The sequence below is a fragment of the Danio aesculapii genome, chromosome 20 (assembly GCF_903798145.1).
Source record: "Danio aesculapii chromosome 20, fDanAes4.1, whole genome shotgun sequence".
Lineage (NCBI taxonomy): Eukaryota > Metazoa > Chordata > Actinopteri > Cypriniformes > Danionidae > Danio > Danio aesculapii.
The window spans coordinates 34,676,354-34,694,630 of NC_079454.1; the positions used below are offsets into that span (position 1 = coordinate 34,676,354).

General features: G+C 35.3%; 1 protein-coding gene across 2 annotated transcripts; it reads left to right on the forward strand.

Annotated features, from left to right (window-relative positions):
• The first annotated feature begins 231 nt into the window (after positions 1-231).
• Positions 232-16,798, forward strand: olfml2ba (olfactomedin-like 2Ba). 2 transcript variants are annotated; one of them, XM_056481157.1, is made up of 8 exons: positions 232-591; positions 3,093-3,356; positions 3,481-3,588; positions 5,000-5,164; positions 5,656-5,836; positions 8,698-9,642; positions 12,498-12,674; positions 12,752-16,798. In XM_056481157.1, exons 1-8 carry the CDS (start codon positions 439-441, stop codon positions 13,369-13,371), a joined length of 2,613 nt encoding a protein of 870 aa, XP_056337132.1. In that variant the 5' UTR covers positions 232-438; the 3' UTR covers positions 13,372-16,798. The 2 variants fall into 2 exon arrangements, with proteins under 2 accessions (XP_056337132.1, XP_056337131.1); XM_056481156.1 differs by having other exon boundaries at positions 233-591; positions 8,695-9,642.
• Positions 16,799-18,277: the final 1,479 nt, after the last annotated feature.

Genomic DNA, 18,277 nt, shown 5'->3' on the forward strand with positions numbered 1-18,277 from the left:
GTGTAAAAAAAATTATTAAGGTCTCCAGAGCAAAAATTACGTCGTTTTGTTTTTATTTTCTCTTATTTAAAACTACAAAAAACTCTTAAACTCTTTTTTAAAAAGAGTTTGGATTTATAGTAATAAATAATGAATAGAAGAAGTAGGCTAATTGCGGTTGTGCGTCTGTGCGTCCGTTCAGAGCGTCTCTCCATCCAGCCCCCTCATTTCAGCTCAAATGTCACGTCATTTCTGCTTTTTCTCAAACCTCTTTCATGCCGAGGACCAGGCACCTGCCCTCATCTGGACTTCACTTCTGCAAAACTTCGTGTCCCGTTATTTCACCTGGAGGGCAGTGCAAATGGAGCTGTGTTTGATTGGTTACCGTTTTTAAAGAGGACAAAAAAATCTAAAGTTGCTTATGTTTGGAGGAATTATTTCGTACACATTTGACTGACGATGACTGAGATGAAAATCTGGTGCGTTTTGCTCATGGCATTCGCTCTCACTTCAGCCGCTCCGAGATCCCACCAGCGGCTAGAGGAGAAGACAAAGGACAACAACGACACTCTGCAGGTTGAAAGAGATAATCAAGAACATATATTAAGTCAGGTAAGATACAGTTCAACCAGCGCTCGATGTGATAATCTTTTGAGATGCTTTTTATGTCTATATCTGCAATAACACTTTAGTAACACTTTATGATAACTTTCATTAATTAGCTATTAACAATTTCTACAAATCTGGGGCGTTGCGTTCTCTAATGCAAGTAGCCTAACCACCACAGAAAACAAATAGATGCTGGAGTGATTGTATAGGACAAATAAGTACTGACCTCTGATCAGTGCTGGGTAGATTACTTAGAAGAAGAAAAAAATATGTAATTCAGTGCAAAATACAAAATGCGAATTGTATGTAATAATATCTTAGATTACATATTTTAGGTAATGTAACCTAGCTACATGTTTAGTTACTTTTAGATTACTTTCACAATTACAAATTAATTACAAATTTCAAAATAAAACATCTGCATCTTGATTAAATGTATTTTATTTGTTTACTGTAAAATAAATACAAAACCAAAATAATGTGGCATTTACATGTACTCCAGAGAGCCTCTTTCGTTCAAATGAAACAAACTGTCAAAGATTATACTCTGTAAAAAGTGGAAGCTTCAACAAAATACTTTAACTTGTTACAATTAAATGAATTAGGTTTAACAAACTTAATTTAAAACAGTTTACAGTAATAAATTAGGTTAGCTATTTTAGGTGTAACAGGTTAGAGTAATTTATTTATGGCAAGTATAAGTATTGTTTACTATCAATAATGAGCAATACTTGTACTTGCCACAAAACATAAAAGTCTTATTTTTATATTAAAAAGGGAAGGGAATTATTTGTACTGTAATAAAAACATTTTTACTATTATTATTATATTAACAATATTATATTGAATGATTTGTACTGTACTGTATGTACTGTTCCATTATTGTTTTCTTAAATAAATTACTAATACCTGTTACACCTAAAATAACTTAATATCTTAATTTATTTCTGAAAACTGTCATAAATTAAGTTTGTCAAACTTAATTCATTTAATTGTAACAAGTCGAAGTAATTTGTTTAAGTTTTCACTTTTTACAATGAATGTTCATGATAATAATGAGAGATATTCTGTATGTTCCATATAGCCTCAAATATACTTTAAAGGGCACCTATGATAAAAGTCAACTTTTGATAGCTATTGATAAACCCAAGTCTCTTTTTTTAAATTTACTGATGTTGAAATAGGACCCAAATCCTCGTGATTTTGAGGCTCACCGCAACATGATGTAGGAGTGCGTTTTTCCCTGCCCACCAAATTGATTGACAGGCGCAATGTTTCTATAGTAATATGTATACACCACATGTCCACAGAACATTTTATTTCGCAAATAAACTTGGATTTAAATATTTGTTACAACTCTCTGCAGTTTTTAAAAGTTTTACTAGTTTAAAATATTTTTAGAACAGAGCATCTTTGTAATAAAGACAGTAAATCGCTATGTAATTCTTAACCGTTTTAATCCCCACGGCCGCATGGTGTCAGTAAACGCGCATATGTGTGTTTGTGTATGTACTGCTAATGGCATTTGTGTGAGACTCATCGCTTCAGAAAGGCTTGAATAAACTCCACCATAAATACATGAAATTAACTTACTTGGTATTTTTGACTAATGAGCTGTATTTCAGCTTCATCCGAGTCTGTCTCTGTCACTGTGCTGTTTATCTGACAACACACGTGGGAGCAGTAGGCAGAGAGAACCAGCTCATTTGGATTTAAAGCCACAGGCTACAAAAACAGCCACACTGCACTCAGACACTAAAATTGTCAGATTCTGGAGGCTATAATAATTAATCTGATGGGTATTTAGAGCTAAAACTTTACAAACACATTCTGGAGACACCAAAGGCTTATTTTACATCTTGTAAAAGGAGTAAAATAGTTGCCCTTTAATCAAACTATAATAACAGTGTAATAATTATATAATAGATAATTACCTCATCTGTCGACATGATGCAGATGAATTGGAGCTTGTCCAAACATATCATTTTGATCAGATGCTTTGACTGCTGTTTTCTCACAATGTCTTTTTTTGTATTATTCTTTTTTTTTTTTTTGTAGATAATGAGCATGTGCAATACATTTCTAGCTGCGGTTCACTTAATGGCCACTGGTGTCTTTAAAAACAAAGGTTTCGGATTCCGCATAGAGCCCTTATAAATGAATGTTTGTTAATGTTATTAATGAAAGTTATTACTACACTCTTAAAATGAAAAGTTTGGGAGGGAAGAACCCATCCCCCCCCCCCCCCCCCCCCCCCCCCCCCAAAAAAAAAGCATTAATAGCATTTAGATTAGCATTTACAGCATTTAACAGCATTATCATAACTTTTTTTAAAGAAAACATAAAAAATGACACTTACTTATACTTATGGATGTTAACTTTTCTTTTTAAGAGTGTATTCAACATTGATCATTGAATTAATTCTCAGCCATAAAAAAATAACAAGAGCTGAAAATGTAAACAAAGTGCAGTGATTTTGCTTGCTTGCTGGGTTTTCTTTGTAGCTGCTGGGTGATTATGACAAAGTGAAAGCGCTTTCGGAAGGCTCTGACTGTGGCTGTAAATGTGTTGTCAGACCTCTGAGCGCCAGCGCATGCCAGCGGATCCGGGAGGGTCATGCGACACCTCAGGACTTCTACACGGTGGAGACCATCACATCAGGACCCCACTGTAAATGCGCATGCATTGCACCTCCATCTGCTTTAAACCCCTGTGAGGGTGACTTCCGGTTAAAGAAGTTGCGTCAAGCTGGAAAAGATAATATCAAGGTGACCAGAGCATCTGCAGTTTGGATCTTATATACCAGAATAAGGCAGGATGTAAATGCATAAAATGTCCTACTCTTAAATAAAACCAGCTCTAGCCATGATGGAATTTACTTCATCGTTACAGTTGTCAACTATACTGGAACTGCTGGAGGGTTCTTTCTTTGGCATGGACCTATTGAAATTGCACTCAGTCACTACCAAGCTTCTCGATCGCATGGACACAGTAGAAAAAGTAAGTTTTATTTTTAAAAATACTATTATTAAGACATCCATGATATATCGGTGGACATATCGGTATCGGTTTATTAAAAATGGGTATTTTTGAGATGATCAATATCGGCTAAATTTAATTTTATTGGTGCATTTGCATCTTATTACTCAATGCACACTAGGGCTGCATGATATTGGAAAAATCAGTCATTGCGATGTTTTAGTTTGCTGTGATTTATATTGTGATATGAATACAATTTCGGCAGATGACTTGAATAGCTCTATTTGGAATACAATAACTATAAGAATAAGAAAATAAGAAATTGCAACAATAAATAAATAAGACAGAGCAAAGATAAAAGTGAAATAAGTAGTCAAATATTCCAGTACAGTAATACGATAAGATATTATCATGATATTTTCCCTCCGATAATGATAATCACGATATCAGTGATATATCAGTAGAAAACCATTCACAATTAATCATGATATTTGTAAATGAAGATGGAAAAATTGATCAAAAAGTTATAAGATGTATTTCTTTTTATTTACAGCACATACATTTCTTAGAATTGCAATGTTGATATATGTTCAATCTGCCATTACGAGAAGTGCCACCTCATGCATATCGCTATTATGTCCTGCCCCTATTAAATAATCAAATGTAATGTAAAATGTAAACACTGTGCATTCTTCATTGCTAATCAACAATAATAATCCTAACTCCACCTTGCAGATGCTGCGATGGGACTATTGCGAATGCACACATTGGGTTAACCGAAACTATATTTTGTGCAGCCCTATTGCACACAGCAGATGTGCACTTTAGAAATGTTTTTACTATAGAGGGAAGACATGTCTACGGTGGGGGAGAATATCACTATGAACAAAGGGGGACGTCAGTATTACAATATGTAAATTATTTGGTAACACATTATTTTGATGGTCCGTTTGTTGAATTTAAGTTACATTGCTTCTACTTGCTAGCTAATTTTCATTAGATTATAAGTAGACTGTTAGGTTGGGGTTTAGGTTAGTGTAAGTTGACATGTACTTGCAAAGTTTCTTATAGTCAGTTAAATGTCTGTTGAAGGAGCATTATCAACAGAAATTAAGCAACAGACAGTCTACTAATACTCAATTGGACCATCAAAATAAAGTGTTATCAATGATTTTGCAATAATAAAGATCTGGATGTTTCCTGACAGTTGTTTTCTTTCATTTTAAACTACACTAACTTAACAAAAATCAGTTTTCTACTGGGTTTGCCTTATCGTAATCAGAAAAATGCATATCAAGATTTCTATTTATTGACCTACAGTATATATCAGTTTTCGGCTTCCAAAATATAAAGAGATATCGGTTATTGGTTTTGACAAACGTCTACATATCGGTGCATCCCTAGTATTAGCTATGTGTTTTATTATTGACAGATGGTCTTAAACAACCAGACTGAGGAGAAGCTGAACACAAAAAGCACCTCTCCGAATTCACCGCTGCCCACGTCCTCACCTATAACTCCGCCCTCAGTATTTGAGGAGAAGAGGACGAGTCTGAGGGAGCAGAATGACGAAGCAGCTGCTTTTCAGCACATGGAGGTGGGAGGTGCCATTTAATACAAATGTCGCATTACATAATTATCATGTCCAATAAGTAACAATGGAATAATCCAAACATTATGCTAAGGCACAGAGTGAAGCGGACCACCCGCTGCAGATGTATATTTATTTACTCAAGAGCGTTGACTCGGACACAAGAGTGACCTCATCCTGTGATTTGAAACTTTCACTAATTTATCCTGCTGTCAGCTCTTACATAAGTTGGCGTGAAAAGAGCCAAATGACTTGGACTATCAAAGATCCATAACAGATGATTTATGTAATAACCTGTTGGAGAGAAAGAAAAAAATCAAACAAAGCGTCTTTTTTAATCATTTAAAGAATGAATTGATGAATGTGTTTTGAAGAATAGCCAAAGTCTTTTGTGTTTGGAATGATATTAGGCTAACAGAAAAGACTTATTTAAAAAATGGCTGAATGATCTCTTGAAATGGCTGCGGTATTACAGTGTCCTCAAATGTACTCAACAGAGTAAATATGAGGAAAAGTTTGTTGGGGATATCCTGAACAGTGGATCAGACCCGAACAAAGCTGCCACACCATTGCAAGAACAAGAGCAACAAGGCAGGAAGAAACAACCCAAAATAATTGTGAGGGGCATCACATACTATAGGTCTGACCCAGTGGATGAGATGGACTCAGAGAAGAACTGTAAGTATAACTTTGTGGTTTTAACATTTACATTAAACTGTGTTGGCAAGAATACTGAAAAACTATACTCAATTAAAAGAACCATTAATCTCCCAAAAATCTAAGTGCAAGTAGAGTAAAAGTATCTGTTGTAAATATTACTCAAAGTATGAGTAAAAATTAGCCCTTTTTAAGCCCTTTTTAAAAGTACTCAAGAGTAGTGAATAGAGAGTGATTTAGTGATTGTTTAAGTCCATTTCAGTCATCATACAGTAAACATGCTTTATCTTCTCATCCTGACTCTCAGCAGTCTCTGGGTCATTGCGTGTAAAGATTTTGGGCATCTTCTTGATCATTGCTTCCAAATGGTTTGCTGCCTGTATGAAGCACCCATGTTTTAAGGTTGTTTAATATGATGTGATTTACTTTCTATGTGTGATTTGATTGGACAGGAATCACAGGACTGGTTTTTGTACTCAGCCAGTCACCATGGACAAGAAAAAATAAAGTAGTGACTGCAGATTGAAGGAAAGTAGTGGGGTAAAAGTACCGATACTGCACAAAAAAATATAATAAAGGGAAAGTAAAAGTACACATTTTTACAAATTATTTGGTAAATTACAATTCCTAATTACAGTCAATTTTTATTATTATCATTTTACAGTCAATTTTTATTTGTTACTTTACACCACTGCATTCAACGTTTTAAAAAGTGGCTTCAAGACTACATTTTTCCTTAAGAGTATAGTAGGCCCCTTGGTAAATATTCTAGAAGCACAAATTGAATACTTTTTAAATCAACCTGCAATACAACTATTCAGAGTTTCCACATTTTTAAATGCATTACTAACAAATGCTTTGGTAATAGCTCACAGAAATGACTATGTGGCATGTTATTTAAAGTTTAGACAAACAATTGAAAGCAGTGGTACTGGTGCCAAGTCCTACAGATGGCGGCACAATAACATTAACAGCATTATAAGTTTGGTCTCTTAAATATAAACATTTGACACTAGCTTGAGTTCAGATGCAGATGTTATTTGGTGTTTTATTTTTTAAGTACCATTGTTACAGCCTCATCTTTTCTAGATGTAGATCCACAGGTATAGACTATCATAAAAAGTAGCCAAAAGTGGGTTTGCAATGAATAACAGTAGCCTAAAGAACAAAACAAATGTGCAACAAAACCCATTTCTGCTGCAATATGGTTACAATTCATTCTTACCAAACTGAATCTGTAGTGAAAGTTGGTGATTTGTGTATTGAAACTTGTTTGAACTAGATCGTTGCACAATTTTTCTGTCGCTTTCCACATCAGTGTTATTGAGGATAACAGTTCTGATTTATCTGGCTTTAAACTAGTTTCAATCCAAGAGGCATTTGTGGTTTGTACTGGAGAAGTTTGCGCTCTCCTCACTGAATCTTGCATGCACTGTTTAGTGGTTGTTTGATCTTGGCTGTCTAGTTTAGTAAACTGATTTGCTTTAAGCTCACGCTGTGTTTTCTCTTAAGCTGACCTCATAACAGTAAATGCAGCTTTCAGTTCAAATAAGTAGCTCTATTTTGTTCATGCTTTTGCTGTAGTTGGTGTCTGTTTCTCAACAGAATGGGAATGTTTATTATTAGGAGTGACATCAGTGCAACCACTAACAGAAATCAGTCGCATAGGGTGGAAAAAAGGTTGCAAAATGCAACCGATTATGTGCAGTTTGCAGCCCTACAGAAGAATTTGTTTACACTCTTGATAAAGGTCCTTTATCTATGAGGTTCTTTAATTAATGACCCTTTATCAGTCATATAACTTTTCCATTGCACATTTTTATTGTGCAAAAATGTACTTTAGCTAATAGTATCTGGATGCAGACTTGGAAACTGAGACTGCATATCTCAGACTTGGAATGTCAGACACAATACACTTAGGGTTAGGTGTGTGCATTAAATAGCATTGCATGCAGCTCAGATTGCAATGCACCAAGTCTGCATCCAGACCCCTCTCACTGTAGGCATGGTTTAGACTTGCCTTCAAGATGTGTATTAAGATGGCTTTAAAAGCATAGTTCATCAAAAACTGTCATTTACTCATCCTTTTCTTGTCACAAACCTGCTTTAGTGTCTTTTTTCTGTTGAACACAAAATAAGTTTTTAGCTGTCTTCAAAAAAAAAAAAAAAAAAATATATATATATATATATATATATATATATATATATATATATATATATTATAAAATATATATATATATATATATATATATTTTTTTTTTTTTGCACTGCTTGATTTTTATTTTTCAGGTTTTTTTTGTTTGCAAATTTTATTTTTATTTCTCAAAATTAATTTTCCCTTTGCAGTTCTTTATTTTTGTTAGCAAAATAAAAAAAATTCTCAAAAATTAATTTTCAAATTGCGACTTTTGGAGATTTGCATTTAATTATTGATTTTTTTGCTCAATACTTTATTTTTTGTTTGCAAAACTTTCTTTTATTTTGCAAGTATATATGGCCCTAGATTAACTCTATAATTTCCGTACTGGTTTGTGTTCAAATTACAACTGGTAAGAGAACATTGACATTTTTACATTTTTCAGAAACACATAGTTTAAATCCCACCTGGTCAGTGTGCCTTAACATCATGTCTCGTAAATTTTGCAAAATCTTATTCAAAGTTATCTCCTGTAGTGCATGTTGAAAAGCTCAATACATTTCAAATACACTTGACACCAGAATATGCAATCACTAATACGCATCTTAATATGAAATGACAAGAGAGGCTTTAAAGATTATTAAAATGTTCTTCAAAGTAAAAAAAGTAAGTTATTTTAGGACTATGAGTTATTTTATTCACTATGAGTCTCATATCTAAAACATTCTGCTCTTCATTGCAGTAGATGATAACCTGAGTGGTGACAGTCCGATTGATCTCTTTGCCGATGAACAGCTCCTTCGACACAAAGCTCGCCATTTTAGGCCAGTCATCAAAGCCTGGTCAGTCCGGCCAAAACCCAAGAGTGAAATTTTAAAAGGCGGAGATACACCAAAAAAACATCTAAATCCATTTATGGGACTGCTGGACTCGACGGCTCTGCCGATTAAAATGCCTACTGAACCAATATCCATTCAGACTCAAACCAGTCGTTCCACCACAGACAGCTTCACAGGAGATGAGAGAACCACAACAACACCTGCGGCCATGGATAATTTAAAGGTCACCAAATCGTCAATTAAAAGAATGGAGGCAAACAAAGTGAAGCCACCAACTCCATCTGTACGACAAGCTCAAAACATGTTGGTCAGGTCATCCAATCTGGGCCACATAAAAACAAATGAGTCAGTCGCTGCAGCTGTTAAAGTGGAGGCTACAGAGCCAACCATGACAAACCAGACCAATGGGACTGCAGAAAAGGAAACATCTGCATCTTCTGTAACCCAAACTGAAGCGCTTATCAAAGAACATCTGAAAGCCTCAACTCAAAGCACACTTAACACATTAACACCATCGCCGACTTCTCATTCAAATACTTTAACAGTCACAGAAAGCTCAGTGGGAATAAATGCTCACAGAGGAGAAGTTACCACCATTGTGATGACAGCAAGCGTCACTGAAAGCAAGACGGATTCAGATACCAACTTAACCAAACTGAGTCCCTGGGAGACATTTACGACTGCAAGAGCTACCACAAAAACAGCAACCACAGGCCAGCCTGTCAAACGCAAGTACAGTATAAGCTGGGATGAAGAAGAAGAGGTGGTGGCACCTGAGCAGGTAGAAGAAGAGAAACCTGTAAAACCTGTGGTGGAAGACAGAGTAGGAGAGGAACCTCAGAAGAAGCCAGGTATAGCTCTATGATGTTCTTATTTATTTTATGTATATATATATATATATATATATATATATATATATATATATATATATATATATAGTGTATATCATTTTTATTCTTGAAACTGCTAGAACATTCTACTATTCCAAACAAAATGCCATACATTAAAACCATACAAATATATACTATAATATATACTGTAAGTCTTGCTATACTAGGTACATACATTCTATAGAAATGCCTGTATCTAGATATAAATAGAAATATTTGATATGCTATAAGTAAAGCTAAAGGTACAAGATGTAAGATTATTTCATAAAAATATAGTATTAAAAAATACAGCATTAAATGTAAACAACAGTGCATCCCGAAAGTATTGATAGCGCTTCACTTTTTCCACATTCTTTTGTGTTACAGCCTTATTCCAAAATGGATTAAATTCATTTATTTCCACAAAATTCTACACACAATACCCCATAATGACAACGTGAAAAAAGATTTTTTGAAATTGTTGCAAATTTATTAAAAATAATAATAATAATAAAAAAAAAATGTTTGGAGAAAACCAGGCACCGCTCATCACCAGGCTAATACCATCCCTACAGTGAAGCACAGTGGTGGCAGCATCATGCCGTGGGGATGTTTTTTAGCAGCAGGAACTGCAAGACTAGTCAGGATAGAGGGAAAGATGAATGCAGCAATGTACAGAGACATCCTGAATGAAAACCTGGTTTAGAGTGCTCTTGACCTCAGACTGGGGCGACGGTTCATCTTCCAGCAGGACATTGACCTAAAGCACACTGCCAAAATATCAATAGAGTGGCTTCACAACAGCTCGGTGAATGTTCTTGAGTGGCCCAGTCAGAGCCCAGACCTAAATCCTAGAGAGAGAGATCTGAAATGGCTCTCTCTAGAGATCTAGAGATCTGAAAATGGCTGTACACGTTGCTTCCCATCCAACCTGATAGAGCTTGAGAGGGACTGCAAAGAGGAATGGGCAAAAATTCCCAAAGGCAGGTGTGCCAAGCTTGTGGCATCATATTCAAAAAGACTTGAGGCTGTAATTGCTGACAAAGGGGCATCAACAAAGTATTGAGCAAAGGCTGTGAATACTTATGTACATGTGATTTTTCAGGTTTTTTTTATTTTTAATACATTTTCAACAATTTTAAAAAATCTTTTTTTCACATTGTCATTATGGGGTATTGTGTGTAGAATTTTGAAGAAATAAATGAATTTAATCCATTTTGGAATAAGGCTGTAACAAAAAAATGTGGAAAAAGTGAAGCGCTATGAATACTTTCCGGATGCACTGTAGATATTGCTGACTTAGATATATTAGACTGTAGCTATATAAGCTGACTTATGTACTTCTTATAGACTTACATTATCGCAAATGTATAGAAGAATGTTGAAATCCAAAGCTGTTTTAACTAGTGACATGAACTGTATTAAAGTCCAGTGAAGAAAGTTAGAGCTAAACTATGCAGGACACTGGCCCTCCAGGACTGAGTTTGGGCACCCCTGCTTTAAGGCACCTCTCGGGCAGTATGCTCAGGCATTCTATTTTGAATGGGGAAACCAATTCTCCAAAATTGCTTGGCAAGCTTACAATTTAGTTTCCTATTTGGAATCACCAATAAAATTAGACAACAACTGTCTCTAGTTTCATTTCTAAATGTTCTAATCACATAAAATCTGCAGAAACTCATGTCTGCGCTGAGCTTCTCCCCCGGAGAATCGATCGATGATTGGCTCCTAGAAGGCCAGGCTTCATTCTCCATATTGATCGTTATACTTTTCCCTACTAAAAACTATATGAATGTCTTGAGTTGTGTATTCCTTAGTCTTTGACTGTATTCTTTGTTGCCATGCTAATAACATCACATTGATTTCCTCGATTTCCTGTTTGGTCTTAAAGAAAACAGGGAAACATCAAAGACGCTTTAATGTGAAGTGTGTTTTATTAGACCACACGGAGCAGCATTATAACAGACATGAATGTTTTTCATATTTAATTAAAATGTGTTTAGTATGATAGAACAGTGCTGCTTTTTCCCTACATGATCACGAGCGGAAGAAGCACAAGCAGTTGACCTCGGCATTAATAAAAGCTCTGCTGATTTTGAGCCGGTGTTCATGCTCATCTGTCAACATCGGTCTCATTTCACTTCAACAGCTTTCAGCTTTACTCTGCTTCATACTGTTATGATAATAAGTTTTGAATCCTTGAGCTCATCCATGAACATGATTTCTAAGTCGCGTAGGATGTAATGAAGACGACAACTTGCATGATTTCACACTTAGTCGTGGTGTCATCAAACTAAGGTCCTGTCCACACAAACGGGTATTTTCAAAACCGTACTTATTTTCTATGCAGTTTTGCGGTTTGTCCACACAAAATTGAAGTGTCAGGTGATCGAAACCTTCTGAAAACTCCGTCCAGGGTGAAGATTTTACAAAACTCAGAATGGTGGGGTTGTGTGGACATTTTAACCAGAGTTTTTGTTAGCCTGCGTAATGTTTTTTTTTTCCTTTCAGATTGGCCAACAAGGCTGGGATCAAACCAAATGTAGAAAATGCAAATATGGCGAAATTCCACATATTTGCTGCAAATTCATCGCATATTTTATGTCGTTCGGTCGCAGGTTGGTGATACACCACTGTTCTCAGGTTTACATAGATTTGTATACAACTTACTCGTGCAAATATTTAATTACGCGTTTGGTGTGAACCCAGCATAAAAGTGTCATTATTGCCACCTGCTGGTTTGGCGTGCCCTTAACATGCTTCAGTGAGTTATGTTTCAGGCAAAAAAAATTATAAAAAACCAATGTAATTGTGAAATACTCTTGTTTTATTTGCAGGAATGTGCAAGGACACCTTGGCTACAATCTCCGAGCCCATCACACACAATACTTACGGCCGTAGTGAAGGTGCTTGGATGAAGGACCCACTGGATCAAGACGACAAGATCTACGTTACAAACTATTATTATGGCAACAACCTGCTGGAGTTCCGCAACATGGACGTCTTCAAACAAGGTATCGATTCACTTTAATTCACATCCACAAGCATTACAAATAAGCAATTTTGCTCATTTCAATTCCTTTACTTCAAGGCCGCTTCACCAATTCCTACAAGCTGCCTTATAACTGGATTGGCACTGGCCACGTGGTCTACAAAGGTGCTTTTTATTATAACCGTGCTTTCTCTCGGGACATTATCAAGTTTGACCTGCGGTTACGTTATGTGGCGGCCTGGACGATGCTACATGATGCGGTGTTCGAAAACGACGATGTATCAGCATGGAGATGGAGAGGAAACTCGGACATGGACCTGGCCATCGATGAAAGCGGCCTTTGGGTTATTTACCCAGCGCTGGACGATGAAGGCTTCTTGCAGGAAGTGATCGTCTTGAGCCGCCTGAATCCCATTGATTTGAGCATGAAGCGCGAAACCACGTGGAGGACCGGACTGCGACGTAATCGATATGGGAACTGTTTTATCGTATGCGGTGTTCTCTATGCAACGGACAGCTACAATCAGCAGGACACTAATTTGTCGTACGCTTTCGACACCCACACCAACACTCAGGTGGTCCCTCATCTGCCTTTTAGCAACAACTATACCTATGTCACTCAGATCGATTACAATCCCAAAGAGCGGGTGTTGTACGCTTGGGATAATGGACATCAGGTCACTTATAATGTTCAGTTTGCATATGTAGACCCACTGTAGACTCTGACCGCAGAGCAAACATGTCCTTCGCACAAAATAGAAGAAACCATAAATTAGAGCTGCTCAATTAAGCATTAAAATATTCTGATCTTGATGCAAACATCACACTGTTCGCATAATAGGACAAGATTACAGTTCGGATTTAAGGAAAGATTTATATGGTCACGATAAATAAAGTAAATCAAATGACGACTGTATGGATTACAACTTTACACCAGGAGGTGGCGCCAATTTGTTTTGACGATTTGTTCATTTATGAGTAAACCATTAAGTCACTGATTCTAGAAATTAATTGAAAAATGCTAGTTTGATTCAATAATAAATTAGGAGTCTTTGTGTCGTTGAATCATTCATTCAAGATATTAATTGAAAATCATTCGAAAGATTCATTCAAAAGCCTCATTTATCCAGTAATGAAGGAAGCTTTTATGAGTGAACCATTGAAATTTTTATTCAAGCGATTTGATCAAAAAAGCTGATTCATCCAGTGACGAATTGTGAATTGATGAGCATTTTTGATTCATTATATTGAGATTTGCTTAAAAATATTGGCTGCGTCCGAAATTGCCTAATACTGATTAGGTATTACATTTAAATGTTCTACTCGACTGTTAGAAAGGTACGTTCTATCAAAGTCCCTTTAAGGCAAGTCATTTCACTTGCCGGCCATCTTTGAAATGCCTCTCGGACAGTATGCTCGGCCATTCTGTCTGAATACGGAAACATCAAATTCTGCAAAACTGTTTGCCAAGCTTACGATTACATTACATATTTGGAATCATCAATAAAATTAAACAACAACAGTCTCATAAGTTTAGTTTCTAAATGTTCAAATCAAACAAAATCAGCATATTTTTAGGCTGCCCAAGCTAATGCGTATGTGCAGTCAAAAGGAAGGAGATCACAACACTCTTCTAAAGTAATCCACAGTTTGGTCTTGATGGTGATTCTTCTCCAGAAACGATGGTGACTCTTTGTTTACAAGTTTGTGAGCATTTGAGCAATTGCTGTTGTGTGACGTGTGTTTAACAGGATAGACTGTACCCCGCGTTCGTTTCATACAGATTACAAAACCAAAAAACTTTTGTTATTAAGTGCACTTAGTTCGTTTAAAAGTACTGATTTTAAGCTTTATCTGGAGGTATTTCTTATGCCTGTGAAGCAAGTATTCACTGAGATTCCAGTGCGTTTGTTGACCACCAAACTGTCGTAAAACACATCTGGTCCGAGTTTCTCCACGGAGAAACATCAGTCTATTTCGATCAATGATTGACTTCTGTACTAGTAGGCAGGGCTTCATTTGCCATATTGACAGTTACACTTTTCCCCATTCAAAACTATACGAGTGACACGTCTTGTGTATTCTATAGTTTTTGGTTCTATAAAGCAGTGGTTCCCAACCTTTTTTTGCCTAAGACCCCCTTTTCCCCTGGAAAATATTACAAGGCCTCCCTCCGCATTTAATGATATCACTCATACAAGTTTGGATGACAAAAAATATTGTTTTCAAACAAATGGTATATTTATTACTTTATCTAGATATGTTTATGCATAAAAAATAGCCTAATGTAAAATATAAAAGCAAAACATCAGTGCGCCATTTGTAATTAAAAAACGTAAGCCTTTGCACTTTGCCGTCAAAAAACACTTTGGGCTTGTCGCGGTATTGGGGATGAGTCGTCTGCAAATGTCTTATTAATTTGGACTGCCTCATGCATTCGTTTGCAAGAATTTAGGTACAGATAATGCACTGTAGCTGAGTCAAGGACTTTTTGCTTCGAGAAAATGGAATAAAACCATAGTTTAGGTAACTATCTTGGTATTTCCTGCATTTCGTGTTTTCAGTATTGCTAGCGCTGCGACCCGAAATGTTTGGAGCTTCCTCACCTGGGTCCAGTATGCTTGGGTCTTTAGTATTAGCTGTTGAAGGTGAATCTGTGAGACTTTTTTTGTGGAGGACGAACTACAAATTTGTCCATTTTTTATGGCCATCCAGGGGATGAAATGAACTAAGGCAACATGATTGTTCTCAACTTGATTGAACTCAATGTACTTCAGCCACCATTTTGTCATCATCACATGACCTATCCGCATTAGTTGCGTCGCTTCACTCCCATTCGTAAATTCTGTGGTGGTGCATCATGGGATAGTGTAGCGTGCAATGGATGTGCACTTCAGAATCTCGCCGGAAGTAGTAGGCCATTCGGGTAATTCTCATGTATACTTTTTTTCAAATTCTATGAATTCGGACATACTATGCTCACATATTGTTTTTAGCATACTATATAGTATGGAAGTATGCAATTTTGGATGCAGCCATTAATTTATTTAGTAATGAAACAAATCCAAGTCCTTATAATGGAGTCATTGAATCATTCATTCAAAATATTCATTAAAAATCCTAATTTGTTCAATAATAAAATGAGTGACTCATTGAATCGTTCAGTCAAGAGATTTGTTCAAAACAATTAATTCGCTAAAGAAACTAATGTAACTCTTACAAGTGAGTCATTGAATCATTCATTCAAGAGATACTGATTTGCTTAATAATGAAATTGGTGTAGTGGCTGAATCGTTCATTCAACAGATTTGTTCAAAGGCACCAATTCCGCAAATCAGGAAACATTGAATCATTCATTTAACCAATATTTTAAAAACAGCATTTAAATTAAATTTAATATTTTTTTAAATAAAAAAAGACCCATTTATAACCCACAGTGTCTATTCAGGATTGTGGAAAAGTCTCATACTTAATTTATCTACAATCATATAGCTCTAACATTAATGTGGATTGTGGATCAGTTCACTCAGCTTTCTTAACATATGTAGTTTTATAAAGTAGTTATCAATATGATGTTGTTTTCAAAGTGTAAAAATGGACACACATACTTACATTTATGCTGAAAACAAAGAAAAGGATCAAAGTTTTTTAGTAACTTTTTTTAAACACCCATACGCTGCAGCTTTGCAGTTTGCATTGACCTTTTTTTATTAGGATTTTGACGCTTGCTTTTGCACAATGAAAATGGACCTCTTCATGTTTATAGCTGTACCTCTTGTCCGGCTCGCAGAATTAGGACATTTTGAAGTGCTGTATTCTTAAATCTAACAGAATACATTGTATATACTGTAACATAAAAGCTAAAACATGGGATTGATGAATGTAAAAATGAACACAGTTTGTATTTTCATAAACATATCTCTCTTTTTTTTACCATCAGCTGCATATAGAAGTCTTCAACTAACATTTAGGTAAAAACATAGTCAGGTTAGTTGTGTTTGATTTCATAGGTACATTTGATGCATATTATCAAAAATGTTGGTATTGTTTGTACATTTTTTTTTGCATATTTTATTTCAATTTCAAACTCTTCTAGCACTCTGTCAGACTCAGAAAACAGCTACAATAAAATGAGTGGAAACATGATTTACTTGCGTTGGTTTTCCTTGTCAAGTGGGATGAATTCTGAGCAGTCATTTACTGTACATAAGAGCAAAGTGCTACACTGATCCGCCGCTCTAAATCTGGACAAACAAAACACATCTACGTTTAACCCGAAAACATTGTTTACCCCTGACTTTAAAATGACCCATAATCAGCAGTCAGGTCCCACATTTACACAAACCTTCAATTTCACAGCACAAATTCAGGCTGACATAAGACTGTCTGCATTTTTTACGACAAAAAAAAAAAAAAAATGCACACAATTCGCCCACAACTTTTGACTCCAGTGTTTATTTCTTTGCATTGTTACAAATCAATTTTATCACTTTCACTGAGAATGAGCAAACAAAAGGTTGTTCAAAAAAAAAAATGCAGAAATTAAATATATATATATATATATATATATATATATATATATATATATATATATATATATATATATATATATATATATATATATATATATATATATATATATATAGTTAATATAAGTCAAAAAAACGCATATCAAAGGGGATTTGATGATGAAGTTAAAGAACATTAATATATTTTTCACATCAATTACTAGACATCTAGACTGAAATTCTAAGGTCAAAACGTTTCCTTTTACTACATACTAAATGAATAATCCACAGTTTGAGCACAAAGATCCACCTGAGTTCAGTTTGTAGTCTGTGAAATATTATTTTTCGAAGATACCTGCAACTTATCTTTCATGTCTTCGAATGGTGATTGGTCAGAACAGGCCAAAGTTTGGTTTACAGTGGAATGGTTTTTCTGAAAGTGACAGAAGGTTGGAAAGGACAAGCTGACTATGGCTTTCTAAACGAGACAAAAAACTAGTGAATGTTTAAATATAATAGAATAATAGAGACAAAGATATAATGAAGGACAGGTGACATTTTTAAAAAGTACATGAATAATTTGTGTTCCTTCTAATTAACAACCAGTATTGGTTAACAAGTATATTTATATCATACATGCCTCATTTAAAGTGCAATTAAGTCACTAAGAAAAACAAAGGCATGAAATATATTTTTAAAATGACAGATTCTGCATAAAACCCCTTAAACCCATACTTATGAATTAGTCTATAATATTTGATTTTGAACTACTCACATGGCACAAGTATTATCTAAATACTTGAAAATATCTACTTTTTTGGATATACATCACTGTCCTGAATTAAATTGTAATTATACAAAATGCCTCTATTTACTGATTCAAAGGGGTAAATAATCCATTTTCTAGTTTTTCTGTTCAACAGTCAAGTCAAAAATCAAAGGAAGGCAAATCAAAATAAGACACAAAAACAGTGAAACAAATAAAAAACAAAACAACTCAAAGTAAAGTGGAACAGCAAAAAACAAAACAAAACGGCAAAACAAAACTCAAAGCAAAACACAAACAAACACACAGAAACTCAAAACAGTGAAACTCATACAAAACATCTCGAAACAA